At 43.4% G+C, this 15,417-nt stretch overlaps 1 protein-coding gene across 1 annotated transcript; it reads right to left on the bottom strand.

Moving 5' to 3' along the window:
• Positions 1 to 1,811: 1,811 nt before the first annotated feature.
• On the bottom strand, positions 1,812 to 3,640 carry LOC311316257 (uncharacterized protein). The gene is made up of 4 exons (XM_084447086.1): positions 3,511 to 3,640; positions 2,841 to 2,905; positions 2,594 to 2,747; positions 1,812 to 2,150 (listed from the first exon to the last, which is right to left on the bottom strand). Exons 1-4 carry the CDS (start codon positions 3,585 to 3,587, stop codon positions 1,982 to 1,984), a joined length of 465 nt encoding a protein of 154 aa, XP_084303212.1. The 5' UTR covers positions 3,588 to 3,640; the 3' UTR covers positions 1,812 to 1,981.
• Positions 3,641 to 15,417: the final 11,777 nt, after the last annotated feature.

The raw sequence follows: 15,417 nt of genomic DNA, 5'->3' as shown, positions 1-15,417 counted from the left end.
CATGAAGTCTTCCTCTAGGCTAGGGTCAAATGTGCAGGCTACCTCCGGAACAAACACCTTTCTGGATAGTTATACTGACAACAACAACAACAACATCTGGTGTATTAGCAGACAGATGTGTAAAAGTGTCTGGATTACTGAGATGGAACATGGAGGGATTGACACAGGAATGTTTGTACATTCTCACTGAGGTTAGAAAATTAGATATGTCCTTTACTATCAAGTCCACTATTCTGTCATGACGTGCTATGTATATTCCTTCAGGCATAACAGCCATTCAAGATGTGTGACATTGACTCTGTGAGCTGTTCAGTTGTGTGATGCAAACAGTGAGGAGCCTGGGTAGGAAACCAGATAGATAGTTTGAGTCTGGTGGGAAGGACTTTTACTGTGAATTTTACTGCAGCGTTCCTTAAGAATGAGTGAGAGAGACAGTGATCAGCAAAGGAAAGACATGTAACTTTTCCTTGAGATTTTAGTCCAGTCAGTGTTGCTGTTGTCAGACTTGTTGTAGATCCAGGAGGGTTCGCCGGGCTCCTGCAGGTGCTAGCAGGTGACTGTGTCCACCATATGAGACGGTTGCCTTGACATGGATGTGGGGGTCAGTTATAACATCCTCTGAGACCCTCTCAGTCCAGGGACACTCCTCTTCAGACGCAGAGATCTGGCCAATTTGACCAGACACCTAAACCAGCAGAGCGACTGTCCAGTTTCCCTCTGAGTTTCCTCCTGAATACCAGGAAGTGTGTCTCTGACTCCCTGGTCAGTGGGACCTTGCGTCCTCTTAGGTCAAGGAACAGGGAGGGTGGAGCCAGCTCCCTATCATCCCATCATCATTGTTCAGCATCCTCAGAAGGGGGGAAATCCGAGAGGCACTGAGGTTGCCCTCATTTACAGTGACGACGACCGAACAATACATAAACAACAACAGCAACAACAAAAGGACAGACACACAGGAAGGTATATAAACACACTGTAAAAAATTTCACATTAAATTTACAGCAATCTGCTGGCAGCTCAGTTGCCAGCCACTTGCTGTAATCTTACAGCAACATTACTGTAAAATAAATTTACAGAATAGTACTGTAATTGAAATTATTGTATTTACAGCAATTATATGTAAATATGTAATATTACTGTAATTTAAATTACAGTACTATTCTGTATTATTCATTTCTATTTACAGCAATTTCATGTAAATATGTAATATTACTGTAATTTAAATTACAGTACCATTCTGTATTATTCATTTCAATTTACAGCAATTTCATGTAAATATGTAATATTACTGTAATTTCAATACCAGTACTATTCTGTATTATTTCTTTTTTTATTTACAGCAATTTAATGTGAATATTTAAATTAGCAGTATTTGGCTGACAACTCCATCACTAACTTTACAGCAACATTCATATTTCAACTAACAGCAATCTACTGGCAGCCCTACACTGGATCTGTATCTGCTAGTTTAAAAACTTAGAGAAATGCAATTTAGGATAAAACATTTTATTAAGAAATGCAGAACACCTCAAATTGTTTATATTAAAGGTTTTATCTATATGCAGATAATAAAAGGAACATAGTTACATTGTTACACTAATATAAACAGAGTAACACTAAAAAGCACATATAAACAGAGTAGGCCTACAACACAAGGATAAAGCTATAAATCTGAGAAATAAAAAATACCTTAAAGAAATTAGGCCATTCTAAAAAAGTAAATTCTACCTCTAACCCCACCGCTAACCCTAACCACACCCCTAATCCTAACCCCATCCCTAACCTTAACCCCACCCCTAATCCTAACCCCATCCCTAAACCTTAACCTCACCCCACAGACCGCCCCGGCATCCAAATCAAACACACCTTGCAGGCGAAACACCCTGCGAACAGGCAGAGTGGAGAGACAGAACATAAAGAAAGAGGAGGCAGAAAGAGGAGGCAGATAAGAGCAGAGAGTGGGAGGTGTTTGTGTGTGTATTTACTGATTTACAAAGTCCCACTTATAATCCATAATCTTGCGCAGAAGGGTGGCAACGTGTGGATTGACGGTGTGTGGCTTCTTCTGCACATCTCTTCCCGTCTTCTTAGACACCACTTTGCCTTGTTTGGCCTTGGTACCCCTCTCTGGATTTATATCCATAAACCGTCTGAAATGGCAATTTTGAGGGGGAAAAAACAGGAAACACACATAATAAATGTATGTACATAGCAATCCGATGGGGGGGGGGGGGGGGGCTCAAAGCTGAAAGAAGCAACAGTACGGGTGAGTATTGTGGAAGCGTGACACTTAATTACCAATAAATAAAACAGTGCCAAGTATGGTATTACATTATCGGTTCAGTTATTAAATGCCACAGACCCACAGCACACACAGACCAATAATATTCTAGACAGTTTGACCCCAGTCCAGATGCACCATAAAAACTTTCAAACTAGAGTACATTCAGTCTGTAATACAATGTGTGTGAGAATATTGAGACAAAAACGGCTGTGTGATTTTCACAAAAACACACCTATTATAATTAGACAATCAGGATGAAAGAAAGCACATTGATGTGTATGTAGGTGAAAGTGTGTGTGAGCTGCTCACCTTTGAATGAATTCCAGCGTACAGGCCACCTCATCCTGGTACTGCAGGTTAAATTTATAATAGGACGCAAAAAGCACAGCGAGGCCAGACACAAGAGTGGTCCCCTCGCACACCACCTGGCCCTCAATGCTTAGCATCCAGTGCCGAGTATCACCTGAAACAAGAAATCATTTAGGATTTCATATCTTTCGAATAAACGACTAATGAAAGATGAATGGTTATGACAGGTAGCATAGAGGGTACATACCAAGCACTATCAGTCGAGGACTGGCAGGTAGGGTCATCTTGGACATCAGCAGCTGATGCAGCCGCCTGCAGGAAACAAACCCAAGAAACAAATTATTTGTGCATTCTTACCTCGTTCAAAACAATGACTTCAAATCTAGATGAAATGGCAGTGGAATCCTACAAATTGACACATTTCCTACTGAAAAGGAATCAGCTTGTACGGATATATACAAACCAATATCTCATGATATACAGTACACCCGTCAATCATAAAAATAACTTAATGTAAATGTTATGTCCCACCCCAAACTGTGATAACCTGCCCACTTGATAACATTAAAATTAAAACCGAAACCACACTGCCCTGTTTTAGTAGGAAATGCATCAAATTGTAGGATTCTGTGGATTTCACGATTTCATCTCCACTTTAAGGCAACAGATAAACTTGCTTTTAAATAGGCATACATGCATGCATGATGTCAACCACAAGCATCCTGCATTTGTTTGGAGCATTGCCTGTGTCCTGGCTGTGCGGGTGCTCAAAAACGAACATGGTAAAGTATGTGTGGATACATCGATAATCATTTGAGGACCTACAAGCAAAGTACACAGGCAATGTAAACAATGCCACTCGCAACAAGCATTGGTAAAAGGCAAGTATACTGTAAACTTAAGAGAAAGTAACTTACATCAGCTTGAAGGATAAGTCCTTCCTTGGCCTCCTTGAAGTGGGCCAAGAGAAGTGGCACAGTGGAGGAGGCCACATCCGCTCCCTCTCTGGGCAGGGCAGACTGGACCTCTTTGTTGCCTGGATTCTTCCTGAAGTACTCAATGAGTGGTGTACCCCAGTCAATCATTGATTGCTCCATCTCTCTGCGGACATCCTTCTCAGTCAGTAGTTGAAAATGAGTAAACATGCCCCTTGGAATAAAAAGAAAAGGCCAAGCTTTTTTCAAATCCCCAATGGGGGGGGCTGGGGTGGCATTTATCATGCGACGTTGCAGGCTGTATGTTGACTCCATCAGTTGATTCACTTCGCCTCTTTCTCCACCGGCTACACCTTCTTGTGAGAAGAGCTCCACCATCCTGTTTTGTTTTTCTTCAAGACGCTCATGAGTCTCACTGGGCGCTATATCTGGCTGCCAACTTTTACAGCCGTAAGTGTCAGTGTATCCTCTCTTTGGTGTGGTGTCTCCTGCCCTCTGAGAACGGCGGTGTGCCAAGTAGTTGTTCCTATTCAAGAGCTCTATGCGGGTTTTCAGCTGTGCCAGGAGTGATGCGTACGCTGCACTGCCTGTTCCTTGTTTATCTGTATCTGCAAAGCTCTTTGGATACCGCCTGACTATTTTACGACAGACCGATAAGACACTGTGCTTTGGTGGGGTTGGACTCAATCTTTTGGACTTCATCAGCAAGTATTCGAATCATTTGCCGGCGATGAGCTGGTAATGGTCTCTCCCCCTTTGCAAGGGCAGATTGTAGTTTATCAGGCATTTTGTCCCACTGAACTTCAAATGTTTCAGACCAGGTGATGGAGGATGTGAGACATCTCTGGGTACTGGATGTGGAACTTGATGCGGAGCGTCTTGGGGTGTTGGAGGCTGTGGGGCTTGGAAGGTCTTCGCTGGAGCTCGATGATAGGACTGGACGGTTTGGAGTGTGGCCCTCTGGCTCTGAAATGCAAGGCTCTGATAAGCACACAAAATGTTGATATGACAAAAAAAGCATGAGTCAAACTGATTGCCCAAACTTATCTGTAAGGACATATGCATTACTAGTTCTAGTCCGAGTAGTTCTGGCTCGAACCTTAACCAAATGCATCAATGGCAACTAGTCTTTAGTCAGACACTTTAAGTGATCTGAAACATTAAAAAACATCTCCCCAAGGCCCCATGTAATTGTGTACATTACCTAACTTCCAAGCACTGAGGATTTTCCTGCACTGAATGGGCCTGAGCAATTCTGAGATATCCTCCTCTCTTACATATTGCAGATCTTCTTTACTTTCCACACCACAGTGTTCTATTAGCCTCTCCAACAACTGGTCCAGTGTCTCCCTAGGAAGACTTGGCAAAATCTGTAGGACATCTCCCCTGATCTGCTCCTCTATGCTGGACATCACTCTAGTGAGGGGAAAGAGTGGTGAAGAACCACCATAGATAGGTCACACATGGCATACCACATTTGTAAGCAGAATTTGGAAGATTTCTATGGAGTTTTATGTGCCTTAAAAATGCTGAAATATCATTGCTTACATGTGCACAAAATTGGCAGTGGAACATGTTTACAAGAAGTTTAAAACATTGCCTGAGAAAAGTAAAACTAGCAACTACCAAGAAAAACCCACTTACGTGCACAGACAGATTTAAGTCTGAATCAATAACGTCTGGGTTGGGTTGGTTGGGCTGGGTTGGTCAGAAAAGCTGGAAAAACACACACAAAAACAAATGAATTGGGTATTTAAAGAGAGTTCACTTTAAAATAAAAATTCACCCATTATCTACTCGGCCTTGTGTCGATGGAAGGTGCTGTGAAATGTCAAGAGTCCTCAAAACACTGGTGGAGTTCCAGGGGGAAGGGGGCTAGCAATAAAATGTCTTATAATGGCTCCGCTCATCTGCTTCCCTTCCTCACATTCTCCCAGTCTGGAGTGTGGAGACATGCGTGTGTATTTACCTTCACAGATCGGGATACTGGGCATGCGCTGTACGGACTACGGACTCCTTTGGTGATGGTCAGCACAGGCTCAACCAGACTCTGGAGGTCATCTATGGAACACGGTTGATTGTGATACAATCCACCTTCTCCAGACTGGGAGAATGTTAGTGAGAGAGAGAGTGTGTGTGTACACTTACAGTCAGACACTAGGTAGGCTCTAGGTAGTGCTGGGAAAGAGAAATTATGAAATGTCAAGCTTACAACAGGCCCAGGAGAGAGAAATGGTATCCTGGTAATATAGGCTACACTTCAGGATTACATAGATGGCTGCCGTTTTCTTAAGTGTACATCTGACACAATCTGAAGTGAATCTTGACCATCCAAAATAAATCATTTAAAATAACTCTTGATACGGTGCAGTTAAAGAGTAATATAGGCTGTATTGGTAAAATTTTTGTATTTAAGTCAATATTGTACGGCACCGCAGTGCTTTAATGAACGATGTTAGCCAGCACGAGGCGCTAGCTAGCTGACAGCACTCCAAACCCACTAGCTAGCTAACGTTAGCTAACTAACCGACATCGTGTTCTATTGCTAACGTACTTCCTTTTCGGTTGGCGTTTGAAAAAAATCAACAAGCCAAAATAGTCTCGACACCCAAGGGTGCCGTTTGCATAGCCCCTAACTCGACTGTAACGTAAATGTACCCCCGAACACTACTTGGTAATAATTTGGTCGTACAAACAGTAGCTAAAATACTTGGGCTAACGTTACTTGGCTCATATGACACCATACCATGCGTCTGGGTGAGGGCTAGCTAGGTTTTGCTGAAATCGAAAAATTGAAGGGGGCTGGCGGGAACGTCTAACTAACTTGGAATATCAACACATATTATAACTCCATAACATACATGCTGTGAAAACGACCGTACTTACCATAAGGTGAATCGTTTTTTTAAATTAGAGAAGCTAACGTTGCAGAGATGCATCTGCGGCGGTGAGCGGCATGCCTGTCCGCTGATGCGCTGACTTTTTTCAGTAGCGGTGACGTCACCATTCATTTGAACTTAACGTCTGTCCCATGATTGCATCCTACCTAGGTCCGGATAACGCGTCCGGATAACTGATGTAAGCCAACAATAAAGTTGATAACAATTTGATGTTTTGCTTCACATTGCAAGCTATTCGAGTGAACTGAAACCCAATACTTAAAAGTTTAGCCTACTAAGGCTAAACTTTTAAACTTTTTCAACCATTGAAAAAGCGCAAAAAAGTGAAAGTCCCCACTGCTGACGGTTGTTATGGAAACACCATAGAAAATGGCTATCTAAATCGTCTATCTAAACTTGTAGATATAGGCGTAATTTGGATAAAGTTTCCACATATTGGGATTCTATGGTGGTAATCACAGGCATGAAAGTTTATTAAAACATAATAATATTAACATCAAAGCGGTTTAAAAACGTTTTAAAATCCCAGCAATGGCGGATAGTACAGGAAATCAACCGGACCGAAACGCATGTTTACAGCACTGTGCTGTAGGTGCCGTCATTGTCGACGGTTGTCCACACAAGACTCCCAGAATGCATTGTTCCATGCAGCAAAGTGCTGTATTCCACAGAAACGGTAATGAGCTGTACAATTTAACTGTAAATGTACAGCAATTGTTTACAGTGCAGTAACTAAATGGATAAACTGTGTATTGAGTGCAAACCACCTCCTACTAAGCTCACTGATTTACCATTCATTACTTAGCACTTTCTGTGGGATGTGGGCATTGGAGAACAGGTGTTGGACTGTAGACAGCACCACCTGGCTGATGGCTCCCAACTTCATGGTCAGAGGCAGGGGACATCTGCCAATCAAGTCCAACCTGGATGTAAACCCAGACAAGATGACGTTAACTTGTTCCTTCCATTCTCCTGCGATGTTGATTTTATGGCCGAGGTAGGCGTATGTCTCATAAAGAGAATATACATGTGTGGGTTTGGTTGCTATTGTGAACTCTGGGCATGTGTCCGATTTTCAATGGTATCACCGGTTCCGTCCACTCCTGCTCTCAAACAAAACAGAACATTTTGTATTCTTGACCTATAAAACCAACCATTCCAGAAATAAAGCTGTCCTGGCGACCATGTTCTTAATTACACTCTCTTGTCTAGAGGCTATCAGGACATCGTCTGCACAGCCCTGTACTGGGACGGGAGAGATTAGGCTGGGGCCGGGGAACACACTGACACATCCACTTTAACCATTCATTGATGGCAATTATACAATTAACTGCGCTCTGAGGACTGCAGGTTTTAATCTGAAGAGGTGCTGGGTGAGTAAACTGTTTTTTAGGCTACTTGAATAAAGGAGCATCTGTATACATCTTGCTGTATTTCCTCCAGTCATAACATTGGGATTGAGTGTCCCAAATTCATCTCTAAAGTCAAGGAAGACAGAATACAGTGTACAGGACTCATGCTTAAAGTCATCCATCCATGTTTTAAGGCAGAATAAATGCCCCCCCCCCCCCCCCCACACACACACACACACACATATCATAGATCCATGCAATCTGCAGTCTCATGTCGCTCCTGACACTGTCACTCCTCGGGGCAACCGAACTGCAGCTACTCGAAATTTATTTTTTAAGGGAAGGAGACGAACAACAAGTGTCGGTCACCCCGGATCCAATCTCGTACCGGGTGTTATGCCCAGGGGCCGCAGCTGCGAGACGCAGCGCCGATGCAATTCGATTCCAGCGCGGGGAGAAATCTTTTGCGCGCAGAACGTAATGGCCTAGCTGTCAAGCCAGGGACCCCAGAAAACACCAAGGGGAAACATCAGTTCTCATTTCAGTCACACGTGCTGCTCACATACATAAAACACGCACGTCCGACGTTTACCGATTCCCTGTTTTGTGGCCAATCTAGACACACCGCATCTAGACCCTTCAAGACACATTGGAGCCACATATTAACGCGTGAGTGTGTGTGTGTGTGTGAGAGAGAGAGAGAGAGAGAGAGAGAGGGAGAGAGAGGAAGAGAGAGGAGAAAGAGAAAGGGGAGAAAGAGAGAGGGGAGAAAGAGAAGAGAAAGAGAGAGAGGAGAAAGAGAGCAGAAAGAGAGGAGAGAAAGAGAGGAGAAATAGAGAGAAAGGGGGAGAGAGGGGGGAAGAGAGAATAAATCGCAGCTTACATGGAGAGAGGGAGGGAGAGAGGAAGGGAGTCGTCATGCGGCAATAGACAGCGATATTCTAGGCTATTTATTCTGTTTCTAACTGCAGAGAACTCGAACGGAATTAATTAAGACGAATGCGCTGCCCGGTACCGGTAATGACATACGCGTCAGGATTCTCTTCGCCGGGAGGAACCAGCGGGGGACTGTACCACTGAGGTTACCCGCATTGCATCACGGACACGGGTCCCTACGATTTGTCGTCCTCACAGCTCGAGCCACGGGGCTATCGCATCTTATTATAGAGTATCAATTAGGCCTATTATGCTAAAACACGGTTACAGGAGTATAGCGCTGTTGTCACCGCGGGGCTCCAAGACCACCTGCTGTCTGTCTGGAGGCATGCGCACGGTCCCGAACTGAGCGCAGTCTTGGGAAGTTTGGAGCGCTGCGCGTGTGCTGCTCGCTCCAGCAACAGGCCGTTGGTGACGGTGTTTCAATTCGCCAGTGGGAAGAGTAGCCAAAATATTCCTGCACGGTAGAATTTCAGAGGAAAACTAGCTTTGAAGAACAGTTTCATTGCTCGACCTGTGTAAGGAGACGATAGCCTAGGCTATTTCTGATTTTTATTTAATTTCACGAAGCCGCTATGGAGGGACGCAGCTGACGGTATCAGATTGTTGCATCGAGGAGGAGAAACGGAAAAGAGGAACAGACCGGTCCTAGGGGGAAACGGTGAGTAGCCGGTACCGTTTGGCAACATGTATCGCGCGCACATTGACCAAATATAGCCTAGCTACCTCTCCTCCTCTTACTATGCGCATATTCGTCTCATCAGGATATGAACTTTGATGACGTCTTCTTGCTCAAGGGCAAATAGCCACCAGCACCTGTTTCGTTCATATTCCATTCTGCCTTTGTACATTTTTCAGTATTCATTTTATTTTGGTGTTGGTAGGCTATGGGTTGTCGGTTTACAGCTTTCTTGGAATAAATAAACTTGTGGGGATTGTGAGTATACAGGTGGTTGTAGCCATCGACGTTGCGCATCGTTGCAATAAGAGCTCAAGGTCCTTGTAAGGACCCGGCTGTTGCGGCGGATGCTCTTGGCATAACGCACAAATTACTTTTTCTCTCTGATGATTTCCGTTCTCCATGAATATCTGCCTGTAGGGCTAATCACACCCAGTATCGTCATTGTCAACGGACATCTTTGAATTTAAAGATTTGTTTTTACTTTAATGCTGTGTGACCTAGTTGAGAATCCTAAAATGACATCAATCAGCCCCTTACAGTCCCCTCCTCCCCCTCCCCCTCCACACACACACACTCTCTCTCTCTCTCTCTCTCTCTCTCTCTCTCTCTCTCTCTTTCTCTCTCTCACGCACACTCTCTCTCTCACAACACACACACACACACACACACACACACACACACACACACACACTTTAACCTCAAGTGTCCTAATAGAATTAATTTGCTTCCAAACTCAATGCCAAGAGCTCCACAGGTACGGGTTGTAATATTGCTCTTGCTGTCAGGAGGAAGTGGGTCAGTGTGCTGGAGCTCAGGGCTGCAGAGCACCCAGTTCTGCTTCAGGGGGGCAGCAGCACGGCTGCATCTCAGCACTGACTGCCAGCACCTCTCACTGGAAAAACCCAGAGAGGAAACCTACTGTACCATATTGTGTGTGTGTGTGTGTGTGTATATATATACAGTATATATATACAGTAGGCTATATTATATATATAGGCTACAGTATATATATATATATATATATATATATATTATATATAATCATCATTATTGTCACTGTCATTCCATTATTAAGATGAAGGATGCACTGGCTGCAATATGAAGATTTGACATATAAGGGGTCCTTGTGTGCATTGTGTGTGTGTGTGTGTCAGTACACTGTTAGACTTTTCCCTGCTTTTTTACAGTAACTTACTGACGTCACTGTTGCCAGTAAGTTACTGTAAAACAAATTTACAGAAATATACCATAAAGTAATTTTATAGTATTTAATTGGCAACAGTGATGCCAGTAAGTTACTGTAAAACTTTTTTATGGTGATATACCATGAAGTAATTTACCATGAAGTAATTTACCATTAAGTAATTTTACAGTATTTTGCAAGCAGCAGTGTCACCAATTTGTTTCCTTGTGTGAACGTTTTACATACCCAACAATGCCTGTGTTGGAGCCATCATGTTGTTTTGTTTGTTTTGTTTCATACTTGTCTATAGCACTCTGCTCAACCCGAGGCAAGGGAGCGTTATACCATTTCTAGAGAGAACGCTGTGATGGGAAGCACAAACAGTTTTGTCGATGGCAATTGAGGTTGACTGGCATGCTCGAGTTGGAATTGGAATTTGATGAATGGAATATTGGAACTAACAGCACTAGCAGAAAATAAATGTAGTCATTTGGTGAAACGTTTTAGGGCTTATCCAAGAGTGTGTAACAAAAGGTTACCAAGGGTAGAGAGCGTAGGCACAACACAAGTCAGGGAGCCAGTGATCAGAATATGGCAATACTTTATTATGTTACACAGCTACAAAAACAACAAGACGACATCCTACCTTCGCCTCTCTATGGGCCTTGGGGTGCGTTTCCCAGAGGCATCGTAGCGTTACGTTCATCGTAAACTACGGTGTTCATCGTAGCGCTGCGATGCCTCTGGGAAACAAAGCCCTGTTCATTAAAGCCAGGGGTGGGGACTGGCCTGTAACCCTGGCCGAGGGTAAACTGGAACCTAACTAAATTACACTATCGGCCTTCAGTTAAAATCCCTAAACAGTATACAAAGTCATTTCACTATTTTACTTAAACATATACAGTAAGCTATGGCTCAAGGGGGCATGTGGAGGACACTTATCTGTATGCCTAATGACCTGTCCTCCTCTGGTCAGTCCCGCAGCCTGCTCACACTGTAGGACGGAACGCTTGGTGAGAATGAGAGGATTTGTCGCAACGGACCGCCGTCTGTGGTTAGTATGTGATACTCGTCAGCATCAGTTTTGACCACAAGTCCCAGAAGGCTTAATGGTGCTAGTAGGGCTACCAGTGAATACCTAAACCAATAGGTCACTCACCCTTTTGTTGAACGTGCTGTTACAACTGAGAGGAGGCAGTGCTGGATGGAGAAGGATGTCCCAAAACTTCTTGTCTTTAAAAAGTTTTATTTAAAATTATGGAAGTTTACAAAATATGCCAACACAGGGCACTTAAATCTAACAAGTAAAAATAAGGATTGTCACGCAGTTCAATCAAAGTATAAAAAAAAGCAGTTCTGAACAAAGTTTTCAGATGGGTTCTTTCACAATCTTATTATTACACGCATGCAACAACAGATCAAGAGAGAGACAGACACCCTAAGCTAATCATGCAGCATTTATACTATTCTAAACAGTCTGAGCCCACGCAGTTTGTGGTCAGATAAAACCATACCTATGTCAATTATTACATCAGATAAAATTCCAATATACATCAGATTAACACATCTATTACTAAATTAGGGCATAAAAAGTTTCATATCTACGTTTGTGAAACCATGTCCGTGCGTCACTCACGCCACTCATACGTCATTCAACCTCCCTGCCCCCTGTCTATCTACGTTTGTGAAACCAGGCCTGCGTATGTAAGTACGTCACCCACGCTTTTCATGCGTCTGTGACCTTGCTGTCCCCCTATATACCTACCTCAATCAGACCAGATAGATAGACAGTCAATAGTTCATCGAAACCACCTAAATGCGTCAATCATAGATGGCAGTCAGACAGTCAAAAGTTCATCAGACGCTCTAAATACGTCAATCATAGATAGATAGACAGTCAAGAGTTCATTACTTGCGTCTATCAGTCATCACACGTGCATCACTTGCCAGAGAAAAAAATTCCCCTATAGCATAAGGCATACATGACCTAAGGCTTCATGCGTATATGAAACTAACACCTTTCTTCACTTGCAAAAGAAAAATCCCCCTTTCGCATAGTTCTACAGGAAGCACCATATTTAGAACCTACAGTATGCAGACAGAAAGACAGACAGAGACAGAGACATGAGATGAAATCTAAGGTCTAAGGTCAAAATGGACTGTGAATGGCCACTCGTTCAACAACACCCAACACTGAGACCCACACACCTCTGGTCAGCTTGCAGCCTGCTCACACCCAACACTGAGACCCCCACACCTCTGGTCAGCTTGAAACCTGCTCACACCCAACACTGAGACCCCCACACCTCTGGTCAGCTTGAAGCCTGCTCACACCCAACACTGAGACCCCCACACCTCTGGTCAGCTTGAAGCCTGCTCACACCCAACACTGAGACCCACACACCTCTGGTCAGCTTGAAACCTGCTCACACCCAACACTGAGACCCATACACCTCTGGTCAGCTTGCAGCCTGCTCACACCCAACACTGAGACCCCCACACCTCTGGTCAGCTTGCAGCCTGCTCACACCCAACACTGAGACCCCCACAAACTAACCCACACAGCCTCTTACTGGGTGCGTTAAGTAGCTGAGCGCTCACTCTTAGAATGCTCACTTTGAGCGCTGAGCGGTTTTTAAAACGGTAACTGAGCGCTGAGTTGCTAGGAGACGAGAACTTTTCACCTATTGTCAATGTGTGATTAGCGAGCAGAATCCCAACGATTTTTTTTTGCTCAGGTGATGATGATTATGACGGGGTGTTTGGCTCAAACAGATCATACTGTAGTTCAAAACTGCTCACTTGTGCCCTGAGCAGATCAGTCTGAGTGTAACTGAGCAACCCGTTAAGTGAATTCTGATCACTGATCGCTGACTGAGCGCTCAGCTACTTAACGCACCCACTGTCTCTTACTTTAATCAGTCCCGGCAGGTGCGCTAGTTTCCCAGGTGTGCTTCATTTGCCATTAAGGCTGTCAGGTACAATGTCTACGCAAAGGGGTGTGGCAGGTCAAGGCTGTCCAACACACAGGGACGAGGCCAATACACTTCATTCATCACAAGTGCTACTTTCAAAAGCATCAGAAAGCATATAGTTCAACATTTCCAACTTATTTCAATTGCTGAATTCAACTGGCCTATATTTGTGGCAGGCATCTATACAGTATAACAGGCCCCATTCCCTTCGCAAGTTTATCCATCAACATTGACGGCAGCTTTGCCTGTGTGTCGAATTCTGTTTCCATATATCCCTGAGCCACTGAGGCTCAAAACAAACTTTCATAGCGAGTTTTGTCTGTACATTGTGGTAGCCCTATTGTAGAAGACACACACACTCTTCTAATATATTACATAATAGTAATTTAGCTGACGCTTCTATCCAAAGTGATTCACAATTGTCAAACTACTACTTGCCAGAACTCAAATGCATCTCCTATCTAAAACAAGTGACTAAGACTAAGAGCAAAATCTAGTGCTGAAGGCAAAACTAAAATGTAATAAAATAATAAAAACGAAAAAATAATAGCAAGTTAAAAATACAATAGGTGCTTAAGAAGGAGGATTCTGGTAGTACTTCTTGAAGAGGGGAGTTTTGAGGTTGCAGCGAAAATAGGGGTCTTGGGAGGTAAATATGTTTTATGTGTTATGAAAACAGTCTCCTGCCACAAATTTTAAGTAGGGCTGCACAATAAATCGTGCATTAATCGAAATCGCGATTATGACCTCTGCAATTAACTAATCGCAAAAGGCCACAATTAATGTGATTAATAATTTTGCTTTGAATTGAGTGTGCTAGGACTACTCGGACGAATCACAGGTGCTTATGCTGTCTGACCAATCACATGCATTCCCGCTGAGTGCGCTATGTGTAGCAATTTCACTGAGAAGCGAATAGCAGTAGGTCAAGACAAGTGTCACAAGAGTACCTGCAGCCGTGAGTAGTGAAAAAATGAGCGACAACGAGGTCAGTGAGTTAGTAGCAAGAAAGGGATCAACGTCCGTGATTTGGGAGCATTTTGGTTATTATATATCCAAATTATATATTAAATATGAATCGCAATTATTAATCGCAATTACCATTTTGAAACAAATAATCGCAATTATCTTTTGTCATAATCGTGCAGCCCTAATTTTAAGTATACAGTAATTTACGTTAGTTCATAAGAAAATTCCCATGATGCAACTCATGTTTTATACTGTCCAATGTTTTAAGGTATTTAACTGGGGCATTTTGAAGTAATTAACTGTAGCTTTTACAGCAAGGGCTAAAGTGTACACACTCTGAGGTCTCTACTAGGGTAGATCAGCACGTTACATCAGAATCAGAAACAGGTTTTCACATCCAAGGGATTTGCTTTGGTTTGATCACCGTGCATAAAAGTACATTTTGTGTGAGGTGAAAACAATCATACTTCATGCGCCAGTTCTGGATTCGTGCCAACAGCCTATCAACAGCCTGAACTCTGCTGGAGAATGTTTTGCCAGCCAATCAGAGGCTGCGTCTCCATGGGGAGTTCTGTCTTTTATCCTATTCCCATGAAAGATCAGAGCAGATTATGCACCCTGAGGCCGCTGGGATGTGGCGAGTAGATCAACAAAATATCACATATTTAGCATTTCCAATAAACAAATAGCTGCCTGTACAGTAATATGGATATCTTCTTCTGTGGAGCGCATATAAATGATTTGAAGTCCCCCGTGTTTGATTTGTACCCTGTGACCTTTTGCAAGTGTAACTCAACCCCTACCTTCATCCTCCTCCCACTGGCTGTGACCCCCTACCAGCACTGAACTGACTTATTGTCCCCCACTCGACAATGCCAAAGGGGTGGGGACT

The sequence above is a fragment of the Borostomias antarcticus genome (assembly GCF_949987555.1).
Source record: "Borostomias antarcticus genome assembly, chromosome: 12".
Lineage (NCBI taxonomy): Eukaryota > Metazoa > Chordata > Actinopteri > Stomiiformes > Stomiidae > Borostomias > Borostomias antarcticus.
The sequence above is the reverse complement of the archived record's forward strand: the minus strand, read 5'-3'. Positions and strand labels throughout refer to the sequence as shown.